This window comes from Vigna unguiculata, chromosome 3 (genome assembly GCF_004118075.2).
Source record: "Vigna unguiculata cultivar IT97K-499-35 chromosome 3, ASM411807v1, whole genome shotgun sequence".
Classification (NCBI taxonomy): Eukaryota; Viridiplantae; Streptophyta; class Magnoliopsida; order Fabales; family Fabaceae; genus Vigna; species Vigna unguiculata.
In genome coordinates this window covers 24,380,053-24,397,006 of record NC_040281.1, presented here as the reverse complement: position 1 = coordinate 24,397,006, position 16,954 = coordinate 24,380,053, and the positions used below count along the sequence as shown (strand labels likewise).

Here is a 16,954-nt window from a genome sequence, read left to right as displayed (position 1 = left end):
TTTGAGTACCTTGATAACTCAATTTCTATTCCTTCATATTGAAGCTTATTGCACTCCCTTAGCATCTTTGTTTCTTTTATCTTTCAATCTCAGCTTAGAATGTGATTTTTAGGTAGTTTTCAGTAGTGTAGGACCGCCTGGCACATCCAAACTGTTGCCAGGTGCCTACTCTCTATTTTTGTATTGCCTGACGACTGTCGCCTAACACATCTTAAAGGATAATTTTCCTTGTCACATTGCTGCTCGGCATTGCCCCGCTGCCATCAGGCGCTAGCGGAAAAATGATGATTTTTCAACATTGACCTTTGCTGATTTTTTGGATAATAATTTTCTTTACAATTTTCCAAATGAGTTGGTTCATGTTGCGTTCGATTCTACACTCGAAGAGCTTTAATTTAAATGCTAGAACACAATTTTTTTGGAGCTCTTTACAAGATGTGGTGCAATTTGGAAGATGGCAGCAATTACAAATGAAAAAACCACACAATGTTTTCGTTAAAACTTTGGTGCATTTAGTAAAGCCTTGATAAGCATACTCTCTATTGGTGCTGAGATGAATGATTAACCTTGCACAATGAATTCCCATCTAATGTTAATTTCTAATTTTCTGAACTACCATTTCAGCTACCATTGATTTTGCATTGTTTTATTATGCTATCTGCTACACTTTTCATTTCATGTGTTGGTTTAGTTTTAATTCTAAGATAGTTTTTATAGTGCACAATGTTAATGGTTATTAAAGTCTCATTTTCATTCAGTCATTTGGTTTATAATCTTGGTTTAAGAAGCTCTATTTGGTGTTGTTTTGTCTTTGCTTCCAGAATATAATTTTCTTCACTGGATATGTTTCATTTAGTGTGTTGAACTTTGTTTCTTTGGCTTTGCAAGAACCAATTAGAGTATTTGATGTTTAATCATTTCCTCATCTTAATTCTTGTTTCATCTCTTAGTTAAGGATGCATGCTATTTAGTTTGGGTTGCAATTTTAAAAATCAGTTTTTGTATCATGTTAGCTCTAGGTTGCATAGTAGTTGGTCAATTAATTTGATGTTTCTTTCAAGTCCATGTACTGTAACGTCCCATTTAATTATTAAACGAAATTAAAGGAAACGTCACGTGATAACAACATAACAACGCAGTCCTGGGGTTCTCAACCTCACCCCTACAAAACTAGGCACACCACGATGCCAACAAAAGCAGGATAGCTGTTTAACTAAAAGTTTACAATCTAATAACCACGAATACAGGGGCCATAGCCCTAAAGAAACATGAAAGAAAGACGTTCAAGATCTAGCCCAGATGGCTAAGTAGCGGAGTCGTCATTCCCTGGTTGACCACGAGAGCCTCGCCCATCTGCTCCCATCAACCAAGTTGATGATCATCGCAAGAAAGAACAGCCACATACATCACAACCATGCAACAAAACGGGTAAGCTAGAGCCAACAACATATTCAACATGCAATCAAATATATTTTCATCATCTCACATCCATATAACAACCAAACATGTTATGACTCTTCATTCAATACACTACGACTTGACTCGACTCATCCGGATACGTATAACTTGGTCGGATTCAGCGGATGCTTGCACTTGTGGTGGATACCTCTGCTCGACCCTGAGCTGCTCGATCCTGAGCTATGTGTTACAAGTGTTACGATGAATCAAATCTCCCTCACCATAAGGTTAGCCCTTAATGAATTTCAGTCCTCCTGCTACTCTCACCACAGGAGTCAGTCTGCTCTAAGTGAGACTAACTGGCCCCTTAGAGTGTCAGGATGCAGTCCTTACCTTGAATCCTTACCTAGTTATACAGATGGGGCACCACCATGGGCACCCACTAACAGGGGCCATGGAATTACGTCCCGACCACTGAAGCGCGACCCTAGAGGTCTCACCTAGAGACCCCAAGGAATTTACACGCTGACACGGACTAACAGTCATAATTCAGCAATAAGAGAATATTAACACCATATTTACATTTCCATACCAACCCCTGAGATTAATTCCTCATACGCGTCAGATTTCGAATCCATACCTCGGATCATCACCACCCCATGAATCTAGGGTCTCATCTCATATTAATCACATATTCCTTTAGTTCCAATCCATTCATTCATTTCACATGTCAGTGTCATACCCAACCCGTCATACGTCGTTCATAACTCATGCCAAACATGTAGAATATCCTATTATATACATATCCATCATCACACAATCATACTCAACCAAGATAGATTCCTCGGGAACCATCAAACATCCAAATCACAGCACCGTCTCGCCCAGCACCTCGCTCAGGCTGAGGGGTCTCGCTCAGGCGAGACGTGCTCGCTCAGGCGAGCCTCCCCCTCGCCTAGGCGAGGGCACAAGAGCAGAAGCATGAGCAACGCGGGATCTCGCTTAAGCGAGATCCCTTTCGCCTGGGCGAGTTGCCTGCTCGCTCAAAAGTTGAGCGAGCCACCTGGGCGACTTTTCGCGCAGGAGCTCTAGGCGAGCCCCCTGTTTCATCTCGCTTAGGCGAGACTGACTCGCCTGGGCGAGATTAACAGGTCTCGCCACTGTTCTTTACTGCACAGCCATATTTTTCAACCCAAAATCAAGCATACAGAGTGTTCTCACGCATCAAATCGAAAGATTAAACCATACAAGCAGCAACCAACGCAAACACTGACCAAAACGACTGGAAACTAAGGATTCTAACTTCCCGTACCTGGAATAAGCTAGCAAACGACCCAACACTCCCTCGACACCGAACGCACGAGCACAATAGCTCAAGAAGCGAATGGAAGAACTGAAAGGATAGAGAAACAGGAGCACGATATGGGTTACTTGGAACCCTAGCTGTGAAAGGAACGAAAAAGGAACAATGGAGACGAGAATGGCTATCATAGTACTTACATGGAGTAGAGGACAGCTTCGAGCTAGCTTGAAGATGGCAGAAACCTAACCCTAGCAGAGCTCTTTATGAGAGGGAGAAAAGGGTTGACGGCTGGATCTATTCTGAAAGTGAATGAAATGTGGAATTAGGGCAACACGAAGGGTACTAATATCATGGGCCAGCCTTTTAGGCCCACTGCTGTAGGGCAGCCCTAAAGATTAAGATGGCAAAATAAAAGGGGCCTTACATTCTCCCCAACAAGAAAATTTTCGACCTCGAAAATAAAGACTCACCAAGTAAACAGATATGGGTGTGATTTTCTCATGTCCTCCTCTAACTCCCAAGTCGAGTCACCCGTCCTCCGATCCCAGATGACTCTGACAAGACTGACGGTCCTTCCACGACGTTCCTCAACCTTGCTATCCTCAAGAGCGATGGGTGGTACTTCCATTGTGAGATCCTCTCTGATCTGTATATCCTCAGCTTCCAACACGTGGGCTGGATCGAATACATACTTCCTCAGTTGTGACACATGAAACACTGGATGAAGGTTCGCCAACTGCGGGGGTAAAGCTATCTCATAAGCTACTGGCCCAATCCTCCTCGTGATCTGATACGGGCCAAGGAATTTAGGCGAAAGCTTCCGTGAGCGGAGAGCCCTTCCCACTCCCGTGGTTCGGGTCACCCTCAAGAACACATGATCTCCCGCTGCAAACTCCAAAGGCCTCCTCCTGCGGTCCGCATAGGCCTTCTGCCTACTCTGCGAAGCCAACATCCTATCTCTCACCATCCTCACCTTCTCGGTGGTCTGCTCTAACAACTCGGGTCCAACTAACACTGCTTCTCCATCCTGATACCAGCAAAGAGGAGTCCTACACCTCCTGCCATAAAGAGCCTCGTATGGCGCCATGCCGATGCTCGCATGAAAACTGTTGTTGTAGGTAAACTCGATCAAGGGCAACACCTCATCCCAAGCCCCCAGATGATCCAATATGCAAGTCCTCAACAAATCCTCTAACGACTGGATCGTCCTCTCAGACTGACCATCGGTCTGAGGGTGATAAGCTGAACTCATGGTGAGCTTGCTACCCATAGCACTCTGCAGCGTCTGCCAAAACCGGGATGTGAACCGTGGATCTCTGTCAGAAACTATGCTCGAGGGGACCCCATGAAGTCTTACTATCTCCTTAATGTACAACTGGGCCAACTTGGCCATGGACATCCTCAAGTTCATCGCCAAAAAGTGTGCACTCTTGGTCAGTCGATCTACTATCACCCAGATGGTGTCATGTCCTCTAAAAGTCCGTGGAAGATGAGTCACGAAGTCCATGGAGATGCTGTCCCATTTCCACACTGGTACCTCCAACGACTGTAGAACGCCACCGGGTCTCTGATGCTCCACCTTCGCCTTCTGACATGTCAGACAGGCGGATACAAACTGAGCCACATCCTTCTTCATCCCCTGCCACCAGAAAGTTTCCTTGAGGTCCTGGTACATCTTAGTCATGCCAGGATGCAAGCTAAGACGACTCTTGTGTCCTTCCTCAAGGATCAACTTTCTCACCTCAGCATCATCAGGTATACATACTCTGCCTCGAAACCTCAGTATGCCATCATCACTCACGGCAAAGTCTCTGGCTTCCTCTGATCCAAGTTGTTCCTTAACTCTGTTCAGACTGGCATCCAATAACTGCCTTTCTCTAATTGAGCCCAAGAAGTCACTAGATATATTAAGAGTACTACACCTAATGGACTCGGACCCCAACTCCACCTGTATCCTCATATCTCTGAACTTCTCTAGTAGCTCTACCTCTTTTATCATGAGATGTGCCGTATGTACCGTCTTTCTACTCAGAGCATCTGCTACCACATTTGCCTTCCCCGGATGATATAGAAGTTCGAAGTCGTAGTCCTTCAGGAATTCCATCCACCTCCTCTGTCTCATGTTCAACTCCTTCTGATCAAACAAATACTTTAAACTCTTGTGGTCGCTGAACACTCGAAACTGTGCACCATAAAGGTGGTGCCTCCAGATTTTCAAGGCAAAAACTATAGCCGCCAACTCTAAGTCATGAGTGGGATAGTTACGCTCATGTACCTTAAGCTGCCTCGAAGCATATGCCACCGCCTTCTTTTCTTGCATCAAAACACAACCAAGTCCAAGATGAGACGCGTCGCAGTAGACTTCAAACGGTTTCCCCACATCCATAATTACCAATATAGGAGCACTCGTCAATCTCCTCTTTAACTCTTGAAAGCTCTCCTCACACTTGTCCGTCCAAGTGAAGGGTTGGTCTTTCCGGGTAAGCAAAGTCAGAGGCGCCACTATCTTGGAGAATCCCTCTATGAATCTCCTATAGTAGCCCGCTAACCCCACAAAGCTCCTGATCTCTGTGGCTGATTTAGGACTTTCCCACTTTACCACTGCCTCGACCTTTGTCGGGTCCACTGCAATCCCCTGGGCAGATATCACATGTCCTAAGAACTGAACTTCATCCATCCAGAACTCGCACTTGGATAACTTGGCATACAGCTGTTTCTCTCTCAAAACACCAAGCACCAACCTAAGGTGTTCTGCATGTTCCTCCTGAGTCCGGGAATAGATAAGGATATCGTCTATGAAGACTACGACAAACTTATCTAGGAAAGGTCGAAAGATCCTGTTCATGTAGTCTATGAACACTGCGGGAGCGTTGGTCACACCAAACAGCATAACCACGTACTCATAGTGGCCATACCTCGACCTGAAGGCTGTCTTCTGCACATCATCAGCCTTTACCAAAATCTGATGATAACCCGATCGCAGATCTATCTTCGAGAACACCGATGACCCATGCAACTGATCCATCAAGTCATCAATTCTCGGGAGCAGATACTTATTCTTGATCGTCATCTTGTTCAGCTGCCTGTAGTCCACACACAGACGCGAACTCCCGTCCTTCTTCTTTACCAACAACACTGGTGCTCCCCAAGGTGAAGTACTGGGCTGTATGAACTGTCTCTCCATCAGATCTTCTATCTGTTTCTTGAGCTCTACCAACTCTGCTGGAGCCATGCGATATGGGGCCATCGATACCGGACCTGTGCCTGGGACTAGATCGATGGAGAACTCCACCTCTCTACTGGGAGGCAATCCCGGTACCTCCTCCGGAAACACATCCACAAAATCCTGGACGACCGGTATCACTGACGTTGCCTCTTCTCTCTCCACCTCCATATGCGTGAAGATCATGTAACACAGCGCACCGTCCTGTAGCTCCCTCATAACACCCTGGGAGGACACCAACTCATGCTCCTCTGAGTCGGGAAACAACAACCTCTTCTCCCGACAATCTATCAGAATGCGATTGGCAGAGAGCTAATCCATCCCTAAGATCACCTCCAACTCCTGTAGAGGTAGGCAGATTAAGTTCACCCTGTACCTGCGCCCCTCTACCTCCACTGGAAGCCTAGCACACAAGGATGACGTCCTGACCAAACCCGACGCCGGAGTAGACACCACAAGCTCACACTGCAGCTCGCACACCGGCAAACCCAACCGTTCCACACAAACAAAAGACACAAAAGAGTGTGTCGCTCCAGAATCATACAACACACAACATCTCATCCCAGAAATCACACAATAACCCATAACAAGGTTACCTGAACCTGCAGCCTCAGCTCCGGTCATGGCATAGACTCTGCCCGTCGCCTGAGGCCTGTTGCCTCTGTCCCTCCCCTGATGCTGCTGGGGTGTCTGAACTGGAGGGCGTGTCGCTGCCCTAGAAAGGTTGGGGCAATCTCTCCCAAAGTGGCCTTCCTTGCCACAGTTGTTGCACCTGCGGTAACCCTCCCTACGTGGACAAGCATGCCTCGGGTGGGGTCCTCCACATGTGTAACACTGCACTCGACCCTGCTGAGGAGGAAGACCCCTAGACCCCTGAGACTGATGGTGGGGCCTATCGTACGGTCTCCTCCTCTCCTCATGTCTGAGCCTGGACCCAAATGGTCCACCTATCCTCTGCGACGGCTGTGGTTGCTGTGGGCGCTGACCTTCCACCTCACGCTTCATCTTCTCCATCACCCTAGCCTTCTCTACCAGAGCAACAAAGTCCTTGATGGACAAGGGTGCCACCATCAAGCGAATATCCCCTCTGAGGCCGTTCTCAAACTTACGGCATCTCCACTCCTCATCCAGTGGCAGTGTGTAGAAGCGGCTGAGATGCTTGAACCTCTCAGCGTACTCGGTCACGGTCTTCCCTCCCTGGGTCAACTGGAGGAATTCTACCTCCTTGGCGTACCGGATGCTGTCAGGAAAGTACTCTGATAGGAATCTCTCCCTGAAAATCTCCCAAGACACGGGCTCATCCCTCTCCTCCAGGATGGACCTGGTGCTGCTCCACCAATGCTCCGCCTCCCCCGTGAGCATGTACACAGAGAATGCCAACCTGTTCTCTGCAGGGCACATCTTCGCATCATAGATGCGCTCTAGGTCCTTCAGCCATTGGTCTGCGACATCAGGACTAGTCTTCCCGTCAAACTTCAAAAAGTCCTCCAGGCTCCACTCCCTGACTGCAGGTCGTGGTTCAGGACCAAACACAGGGGCAGCCGCCCTGTTCTCCTCCAACTGGCGGAGGGCCTCCATGTGCTGCCTATGAGCATCCTCGGCAGCTGTCCTCGCAGCCTCCATCTGCTGCATCACTGCCTGCTGCTGCTCTAGCAACGCCGCCTGCCGTTGCATAGATGCCTCATACTGCTGCATCATCGCAGCACTCTGCTGCGTCATCGCTGCTACCATCGCCTCTATGGCTCTGGCGATATCTGGTGCGTCCCCCTGGGATGATTGAGAAGCTCGGCGAGGAGGTGCCATAGTCCACTGGCACACAGAAAATCACTTGGTTAGGTTCGATAGAGGCAAGAATTTTAACTGAATACTCAGAGATACACAGAGAAAACTAAGCGGACAACCCAAGTCCACAGACCTAAGGAATGACCGTTCTGATACCATAAATGTAACGTCCCATTTAATTATTAAACGAAATTAAAGGAAACGTCACGTGATAACAACATAACAACGCAGTCCTGGGGTTCTCAACCTCACCCCTACAAAACTAGGCACACCACGATGCCAACAAAAGCAGGATAGCTGTTTAACTAAAAGTTTACAATCTAATAGCGACGAATACAGGGGCCATAGCCCTAAAGAAACATGAAAGAAAGACATTCAAGATCTAGCCCAGATGGCTAAGTAGCGGAGTCGTCATTCCCTGGTTGACCACGAGAGCCTCGCCCATCTGCTCCCATCAACCAAGTTGATGATCATCGCAAGAAAGAACAGCCACATACATCACAACCATGCAACAAAACGGGTAAGCTAGAGCCAACAACATATTCAACATGCAATCAAATATATTTTCATCATCTCACATCCATATAACAACCAAACATGTTATGACTCTTCATTCAATACACTACGACTCGACTCGACTCATCCGGATACGTATAACTTGGTCGGATTCAGCGGATGCTTGCACTTATGGTGGATACCTCTGCTCGACCCTGAGCTGCTCGATCCTGAGCTATGTGTTACAAGTGTTACGATGAATCAAATCTCCCTCACCACAAGGTTAGCCCTTAATGAATTTCAGGCCTCCTGCTACTCTCACCACAGGAGTCAGTCTGCTCTAAGTGAGACTAACTGGCCCGTTAGAGTGTCAGGATGCAGTCCTTACCTTGAATCCTTACCTAGTTATACAGATGAGGCACCACCATGGGCACCCACTAACAGGGGCCATGGAATTACGTTCTGACCACTGAAGCGCGACCTTAGAGGTCTCACCTAGAGACCCCAAGGAATTTACACGCTGACACAGACTAACAGTCATAATTCAGCAATAAGAGAATATTAACACCATATTTACATTTCCATACCAACCCCTGAGATTAATTCCTCATACGCGTCAGATTTCGAATCCATACCTCGGATCATCACCACCCCATGAATCTAGGGTCTCATCTCATATTAATCACATATTCCTTTAGTTCCAATCCATTCATTCATTTCACATGTTAGTGTCATACCCAACCCGTCATACGTCGTTCATAACTCATGCCAAACATGCAGAATATCCTATTATATACATATCCATCATCACACAATCATACTCAACCAAGATAGATTCCTCGGGAACCATCAAACATCCAAATCACAGCACCGTCTCGCCCAGCACCTTGCTCAGGCTGAGGGGTCTCGCTCAGGCGAGACGTGCTCGCTCAGGCGAGCCTCCCCCTCGCCTAGGCGAGGGCACGAGAGCAGAAGCATGAGCAACGCGGGATCTCGCTTAAGCGAGATCCCTCTCGCCTGGGCGAGTTGCCTGCTCGCTCAAAAGTTGAGCGAGCCACCTGGGCGACTTTTCGCGCAGGAGCTCTAGGCGAGCCCCCTGTTTCATCTCGCTTAGGCGAGACTGACTCGCCTGGGCGAGATTAACAGGTCTCGCCACTGTTCTTCACTGCACAGCCATATTTTTCAACCCAAAATCAAGCATACAGAGTGTTCTCACGCATCAAATCGAAAGATTAAACCATACAAGCAGCAACCAACGCAAACACTGACCAAAACGACTGGAAACTAAGGATTCTAACTTCCCGTACCTGGAATAAGCTAGCAAACGACCCAACACTCCCTCGACACCGAACGCACGAGCACAACAGCTCAAGAAGCGAATGGAAGAACTGAAAGGATAGAGAAACAGGAGCATGATATGGGTTACTTGGAACCCTAGCTGTGAAAGGAACGAAAAGGGAACAATGGAGACGAGAATGACTATCATAGTACTTACATGGAGTAGAGGACAGCTTCGAGCTAGCTTGAAGATGGCAGAAACCTAACCCTAGCAGAGCTCTTTGTGAGAGGGAGAAAAGGGTTGACGGCTGGATCTATTCTGAAAGTGAATGAAATGTGGAAATAGGGCAACACGAAGGGTACTTATATCATGGGCCAGCCTTTTAGGCCCACTGCTGCAGGGCAGCCCTAAAGATTAAGATGGCAAAATAAAAGGGGCCTTACATGTACAACCATAGTTTTCTGCATAATTTTTTTATTTACAACCTTGCAATACGTTAAGTTTTATGTTGCTCGTTGTTAAAGTAGTCTAGTTTAGTTTGTGGAGTTAATTTATAGCTTTAAGTGGTTTCTTTTTGTTCGATGAATTAGTTTCATTAGTTTCACACTTTGCAATTGTCCTTATTTCATTTTCATTATCTATCTTTTATGCTATAAAAGAGTCCTTAAAAAAATGTATTTTGCATTCAATCCACTCATTTCATTGCACCTATTTCTAGACTAGCCTGAGTTGATCCTTATACTACATTAGTAAGGGTGATTAATTTAGTTGTTTGGTATAGTTTAAGCAAAAAGAGTTGTCTACCAAACCTACACATAAATTTGTCAATATATTTGCAATGAGAATTAGTAGTGCAAAATCGTTTTCCACGTTAGTCATCAATGGCAATTAAAAAATCATTATCGTCGAATAAAACATAGTGGCAATTTTGCAGTAAACTTAAAGTTTTTAATGATGGTTAACACGTACCCATTCTTAAAAGTGAATAATACATGAAAAAGATGATGGTTATCCAATAAAATTGTTGCTAAAATTTAAAATAGGAGGGAAACACGAAGGTTAATAATGAATCGTCATTAAAATCGGTCAGTCAGCATAAACGACAATGATTATCCTTAGAATCATCGTCGATTAACTTGCATTTTTAAAAAACTTTTTTCATTCTTCTTCCCGCACTCATTCATAATTTCCACTTCCCTTTAACAAATTCCTTCAAGCTCTCCCTTTGCACTATCGCCAATTTAAGAAGAATAATAACATTTTATTAGCTACTTAGTACATTTTAATCATTCTTTCATATTGATTTGCAATTTTACTCATCTTTGCTATCATGAAATCTACCATTGCATTCATTCATGAAGTTTCATTCTTTACACTTATTGCATGCTTTAGGTTAGTACTTGTCATTTTAATTGTCATTTACTTTTCTTTCCATTAGTTTTCCCTCAATCCTTGCATTCTAAACATGGATAAACCTAGACAATTGTCTAATTGAATCAAGTTTTTTCCTTGGATTGACATCCTGGTTGGCCGAACACTACATTAGGGGCAAACTTTGGAATTTTTGTTTTTATTTGAACACAACTAAAGGGTTCAACTCTATTCCACAACATTTCTACTCTTTCTTTAAAACTCTTCGTGTGTTTAAGAAATGTCGTCGGTTAGACGATATCTTGTAAAAGAGAGTGCTTTATTTGTATAACATACATGCTTACATGAAGTCAGACTCCAGACAAGGAGTGCTTGTATTTCATATCCAATTGTTTAACTGTGAATATGATGCAATAAAAATAATTAGAAAGAGAATATTTATTCTAGATGTCTTTATACTTATTCATTTGTAAATATTACTTCTCAATCGACTAATTAAGTTCCATGAGGAAATTATGAAGATACAAACAAGTATTATTTGGAACACAACCACTCAAAACCATAAATCCAAGAATTATTTAGACAACAACCACTCTTGGCTAAAAATTATAATATTATTTGGACCACAACTACTCATGGATAAAAGCTTGAGTATTATTTGGAATTTGACTACTCTTGGCTAACCTATTGATTATTATTTAGACTACAACATTTCAAGACTAAGATTGAATATTCTTTGGATAACAATCACTCCTAGGTAAAACCAATAGGTCTATAAAGCAAGTGATATAAAAGATGACTTGATTCATCACCCAAATGAAGGTTATGTGTCATGATGGGTACAAGATTTGGTTCTTTTATGTTGGTCTCAAACACATATCACGTTCTTCCTTAGAACTACAAAGGATAATGATAGCTTGAAAATTTGAACTTGTTCTTATTGCATGACTTTCATCAATATCTGTTCTTCAATGAGATATTCTTTATATAAAGCTTGTGAAGAAAAAATTTGTTTCCATACTAAATAGTCATTGTGACGATCTTCTTTTGTTACTGTTTCCGGAATGCTTGTATCTAAGCACACTTTAAAGCTTTAAGATGAATAAATTCTCTTGACTCAACATGGAATGCTTGTGACTTCTTTGACAACACCTTTAAAGCGTGGTAGAGTTTCACAAGCCAAGGTAAGTGGCTTCTCTTTATCTTTTAACCAAAGTGTAGAGTTTAAAATAGTTTAACGATTCCGTAACACTAATATCCACCCTTTTCCAAAAAAAAAAATTGTTTGCAAGAAGCAACTTTCAATACATCCTTCTTGAATGAACAAAGAAGCGTACAAATCCAACAAGGAGAGTGCACATTGTTGAAAGAGAATAACCATATTAACAATTTAAAAGACAACTAGAAATGCACTTGGGATCTATGTATAAATAGGATTTCAACCTACCCTGAACAAGTCTTATAGCATTGAAGGGTTGTGTAGTGATAGATAGGTTTTTTAACTTCCTTGAAGAAGTTTAATCACTCGAGACTAAAAAATTGTGAAGTGATATAGGTAGGATTTCAATCAACCATGAACAAGTTTTATCATTTAAGATTGAGTCGTTATGCAGTGATAAGTAGACTTTTGGCCAAACTTGAATAAGTTTTATTGCTCAAGATAAAAAGTTCTATAGTGATAAATAAAATTTTAACCTACCTTGACCAATTCTTATTGCTCTAGAGTGAATGATTGTATAATGATAGGTGGGATTTTGAATTATCTTAAACAAGTCTTATCACTCAAGATTAAAGGGGCATGTAGTGATAAGTAGGATTTTGATGTACTTTAAACAAGTTTTATTATTCAAGGTTGAAGGATTGTGTAATGATAGATAGACTTTTGACCTACCTTGAACAGGTCTGATCGTTGAAGGATTGTGAATAGAATTTTGACCAACCTTTAACAAGTTTTTTCTCAGGACCGAAGGTTGTGTAGTAATAGAATTACAAACCTAAAAAATTAACTCATTATAAATAAAACCTAAAAATCCAAAAATAGATAAAACATATTGTTCTTACGTATCTACATACGTTCGAGATACACTTAGAATAAACAAATATATATATATATATATATATATATATATATATATATATATATATATATATATATATTAGCAAATAAATATCTCATAAATATAAGATTTAATCGTAAAGTGAGTATATGATTAGAAAACATATATGAATAGTAATATAATAAATCTTAAATCTTAATCGGGGCAAAAATATGTGTTAAATTAAAACAATAATTAATAAAATAAGACAAAAGTTAACACTCAAATCTTAATCTTTTGATAAAAAATTACAAACCTAAAACGAATAACTTATTATAATAGAACTGCAAAAAAAAAAAGATAAAACATACTGTGTAATAATAGCTATTCACCTAGCCACATAGGTATCAATAATTATGCTGTTATTATTCTCAAAATAAGAAATAAAGTAAACATATCGTTTCTTGGAAATTCATATCAAGACATAGAAAATGCACAAATTTAAGTTTACTTTTATGACACTCATGAAATGTGATGGGAAGCAATGTGCACTTTTATTAGCTATGGTTTTCTTCTTGATAAATTTTAAGCTTTTGAAATTCTAATTTGTTCTTGTGGGTTTTAAAACCTGGTTTCCCCACTTTGCTTTCTACACATCATGGTCTACAAAAAAGAATAAACACTTTAATGGAACCGGATGAATTCATATTTATCTTTAGAAATACTTATATTTTATAAAATTTGTAATTTGCTCTATAATTTCTTTTTGCGCAATTTTAAATTCTTAATTTAGAACTGTGTAACACTTGGGTTCAATTTTCAGTTATAAAAACATATTTAACATGTCTATATACCTAAATAAGTGACGAGAATATGCATGCGTTTCAAACCTCGCACTGCATTATTGTTTAAAGTAATACAAACTATAAGTAGTTAAAATAAAAATTTAATAAAATTAAGAATAATTAAAAGTTAAAATATTAATATTGTAACAACAATAAAAAGATCCGAATTACAAATAATTCAAAATTAAGAATCTATCAGATGCACAACAAGTAGCTGACTGATATAAATTGCTTTTCAAACCCTCAATTTTATTTTTTTGGCTTTCTTATTTTGTACAAACATGTTGCAAGTAACCATGAAAATTTGTGTGCTAATTCCTAAGTTTTGCAGACATAGTTAATTATTAACTACTATGCTTGATGAAGGAAACAAATCGATTGAGCAGGGAGACAGCGTTGTCAGAATGTGGATTGAAGAGGTGAAACACGTGGTTTTCTCCTTTTGCCTCCATCACCTCTGCAACACCCTGCCACCCACACTTCTCTACCGACTCCTTGTAATACCAACCCCGATCCTTCATCAAATCATTCTCAGCAACAAAGATCATCACTCTCTTGCAAGCTAGTTTCGCCAGATTCGGATCCGTGGCCGGGTTGATCAACGGGTCGTCGGATCCTGCCGAGATGGGACAAACAAAACGCCACAAATTATCCACCGCTGCAAGATGTTCAGGCTTTTGGCTCTCACTTCCGATTCGCTCCACGCCCCAAAAGTAGGGATGCACCAAAACAATTGCCTCAACGTTGAGACCCGGAAGCCCGTGGATCCCCGCCCGAACACACATGTTGTGTGCGATGTTTGCTCCCGCACTGTCCCCACCGTAGAAAATCTTCCCGAAATCAACATGGCGATTGAGGCACTCCTCAGGGCCGTTTCCGTCGGAATGGGACGCCACCCATTTGAGCGAGGTCCATGAATCTTCATAGGCAATGGGAACGGGGTGTTCAGGGGCTCTTCGGTAGTGAACAGATACGGCAACGATGTGGGCCTTGGAAACAACTGAGTTGAGGAATTTATGGTAAGGAGGAGAGTATGGTGTTTCTATGCAGAACCCCCCACCATGGAAGTAGACTAGGAGAGGAAGCTTTTGGGTTTCATTGCTGAGTTTGGGAATAAATATCCTGGCTGATACGTCGTCGTCTTTCGAGATTACCACGTCTTTGGATTCCACGTTTGTTTCGGTATCCAAACACGGCGGAACAACGTCGCAGCCGGCAAGTCTCTGGACGGTACCGTCTTTGAAGATTTTGAGAAAGGGTGAGAAATCGAAGGCTACTTCGGTAGGACCGGAATCCATGGCGGAGGGCGATGGAGAAGAAAGTGTGTTATTGTTATCATGTGCATGCAGAATATAAGGCAAGCATTGGTGGCGTGAGAATGGTCAACTTTCTAGGGCTATTATGTAGGTAAGGTAAGGTCAAAAGTCATTCTCGTTCCTCAATTTCTACTTTTAATATCTTCGCATCTCACGCAGTAAAACTTGAATATTAGTACATGGATGTAACTTTTGTTATGAAGCAGAACCCATACCATTATTTATATTTTTTCCAATAACTTTCAGTTGTGTTGTATTAATGTTAATAATATGTACTTTGTACTTTTAAAAGAAAATTGAATATTTCATGGTCAAGACCTTAAACTTCATTTTCTTAAAAACAAAATCATCAATCCAAAGTTCATTATTTATTTATGGCTTAAATAGTTGGTCCTAGTTTTGGTCGAAATTTTTTCACTTTGGTCATACTTTTGAAAATATTTTTAATTTGGTCCTACCTTTCGTAATTTTTTTTCAATCAACTCCTTTTCGTTAACTCCGTCTAAATCGTTAACGAAACAGTGCCAGCGTTGTGATTTTATGTGACATGGATACTGTTAAGTGACATGTCCGTTTGCACTGTCATAGCCCAGATTTTAAATTGAAATTTAGGGTTTGTGTTCATTGTGGTTGTCTTCCATTAAAGTTCAGCTGAAAAGGAATGTCTCGTGGGACATCTTCATCTTCTTGCAATAGCTGGATTCACCGAACTTGCAATTCCTGCCATGGTGGTTCTAGGGTTTCAGGTTCACCCCCAATTTGTGATTGCGGAGACATTGCAGTGGTGCGCACAACTAGAACTACAAAGAACTTGGGTAAACAATTTTGGGGCTATGCGAACTTTAAGGTTTGTTTCCCAGTGTTCGACTTTGGGTGTTTCTTTCACTTTCAGTGTTTCACTTTCATCTTCATGGTTTTTTTGTGTTGCAGAGATATGGTGAAGATGTGTTGGGATGCAACTTTTTCAAGTGGTATTACGAAGAGGGTGCTAATGAGCGAGATGCCATTATCGCTAGGCAAAGGCAGAAGATTGCTTATATTGAAAATTCATTGAGTGTTTGGAAGAAACAGATGCAACTGTCATTAGCTGTTGTAGGTGTTCTTATTGTAATGAATGTAGTGATTTTATTGTAAAGATGAGCGTAAACCTTGGATGCCAGAAATTGATCTCAATGGCAAAATTCCAGAATTTCACAGAGCGATGAAAAAATCCCCAAATCCCCAATTCGACATAAACAACCCTAAACCCAGTTTAATTCAACTTAAACCCTAAAATGAATCTACAATTTCAATTAAATGGTCAGCACAGTGCAAACGGACATGTCACTGAACAGTATCCACGTCACACAAAATCACCATGATGGCACTGTTCCATTAACGATTTAGACGGAGTTAATGAAAAGGAGTTGATTGAAAAAAAATTACGAAAGGTAGGACCAAATTGAAAACATTTTCAAAAGTAGGACCAAAATGAAAAAAGTCGACCAAAACTAGGACCAAATGACTATTTAAACCTTTATTTATTTACAAACGTATCACTACCAGAAATAATTGTTTTAGCCACAGAGGTTGTTATTTCCGACCAAATGGACCACCAAATTATATTTGCTACTATATGTGATAAATATAATAAATAATTATTATGCTACCACTACAAAAATAATTACTTTTAGTGAGGGTTATATTTGACATTTTTGGGGATTTTAACCCCTACTAATGAGTTTACCCGGAGTTTGCAATTTCTCTGGAAGAACCAGCGTCGTTATTAGATTACCAGAGGTTTTTAGCAACCCCTGGAAAAACACAACTTGTTTGGGGTTTTCAAAACCTTCGCTACTGCTTGGGGTTTCTAAAACCCCTGCTATTGCTAAGGGTTTACAAAACCCCCGCTACTGCTAGAGGTTTT

The 16,954-nt window shown here is 41.7% G+C and overlaps 2 protein-coding genes across 2 annotated transcripts; one reads left to right on the top strand and one right to left on the bottom strand.

Annotated features, from left to right (window-relative positions):
* Positions 1-13,934: 13,934 nt before the first annotated feature.
* LOC114179720 (probable carboxylesterase 12) lies at positions 13,935-15,251 on the bottom strand. Its single transcript, XM_028066144.1, has one exon. The coding sequence runs from the start codon at positions 15,028-15,030 to the stop codon at positions 14,077-14,079; it is 954 nt and encodes a 317-aa protein (XP_027921945.1). The 5' UTR covers positions 15,031-15,251; the 3' UTR covers positions 13,935-14,076.
* LOC114179721 lies at positions 15,084-16,210 on the top strand. The gene is made up of 3 exons (XM_028066145.1): positions 15,084-15,144; positions 15,700-15,895; positions 15,979-16,210. The coding sequence occupies exons 2-3, from the start codon at positions 15,710-15,712 to the stop codon at positions 16,180-16,182; spliced, it is 390 nt and encodes a 129-aa protein (XP_027921946.1). The 5' UTR covers positions 15,084-15,144; positions 15,700-15,709; the 3' UTR covers positions 16,183-16,210.
* Positions 16,211-16,954: the final 744 nt, after the last annotated feature.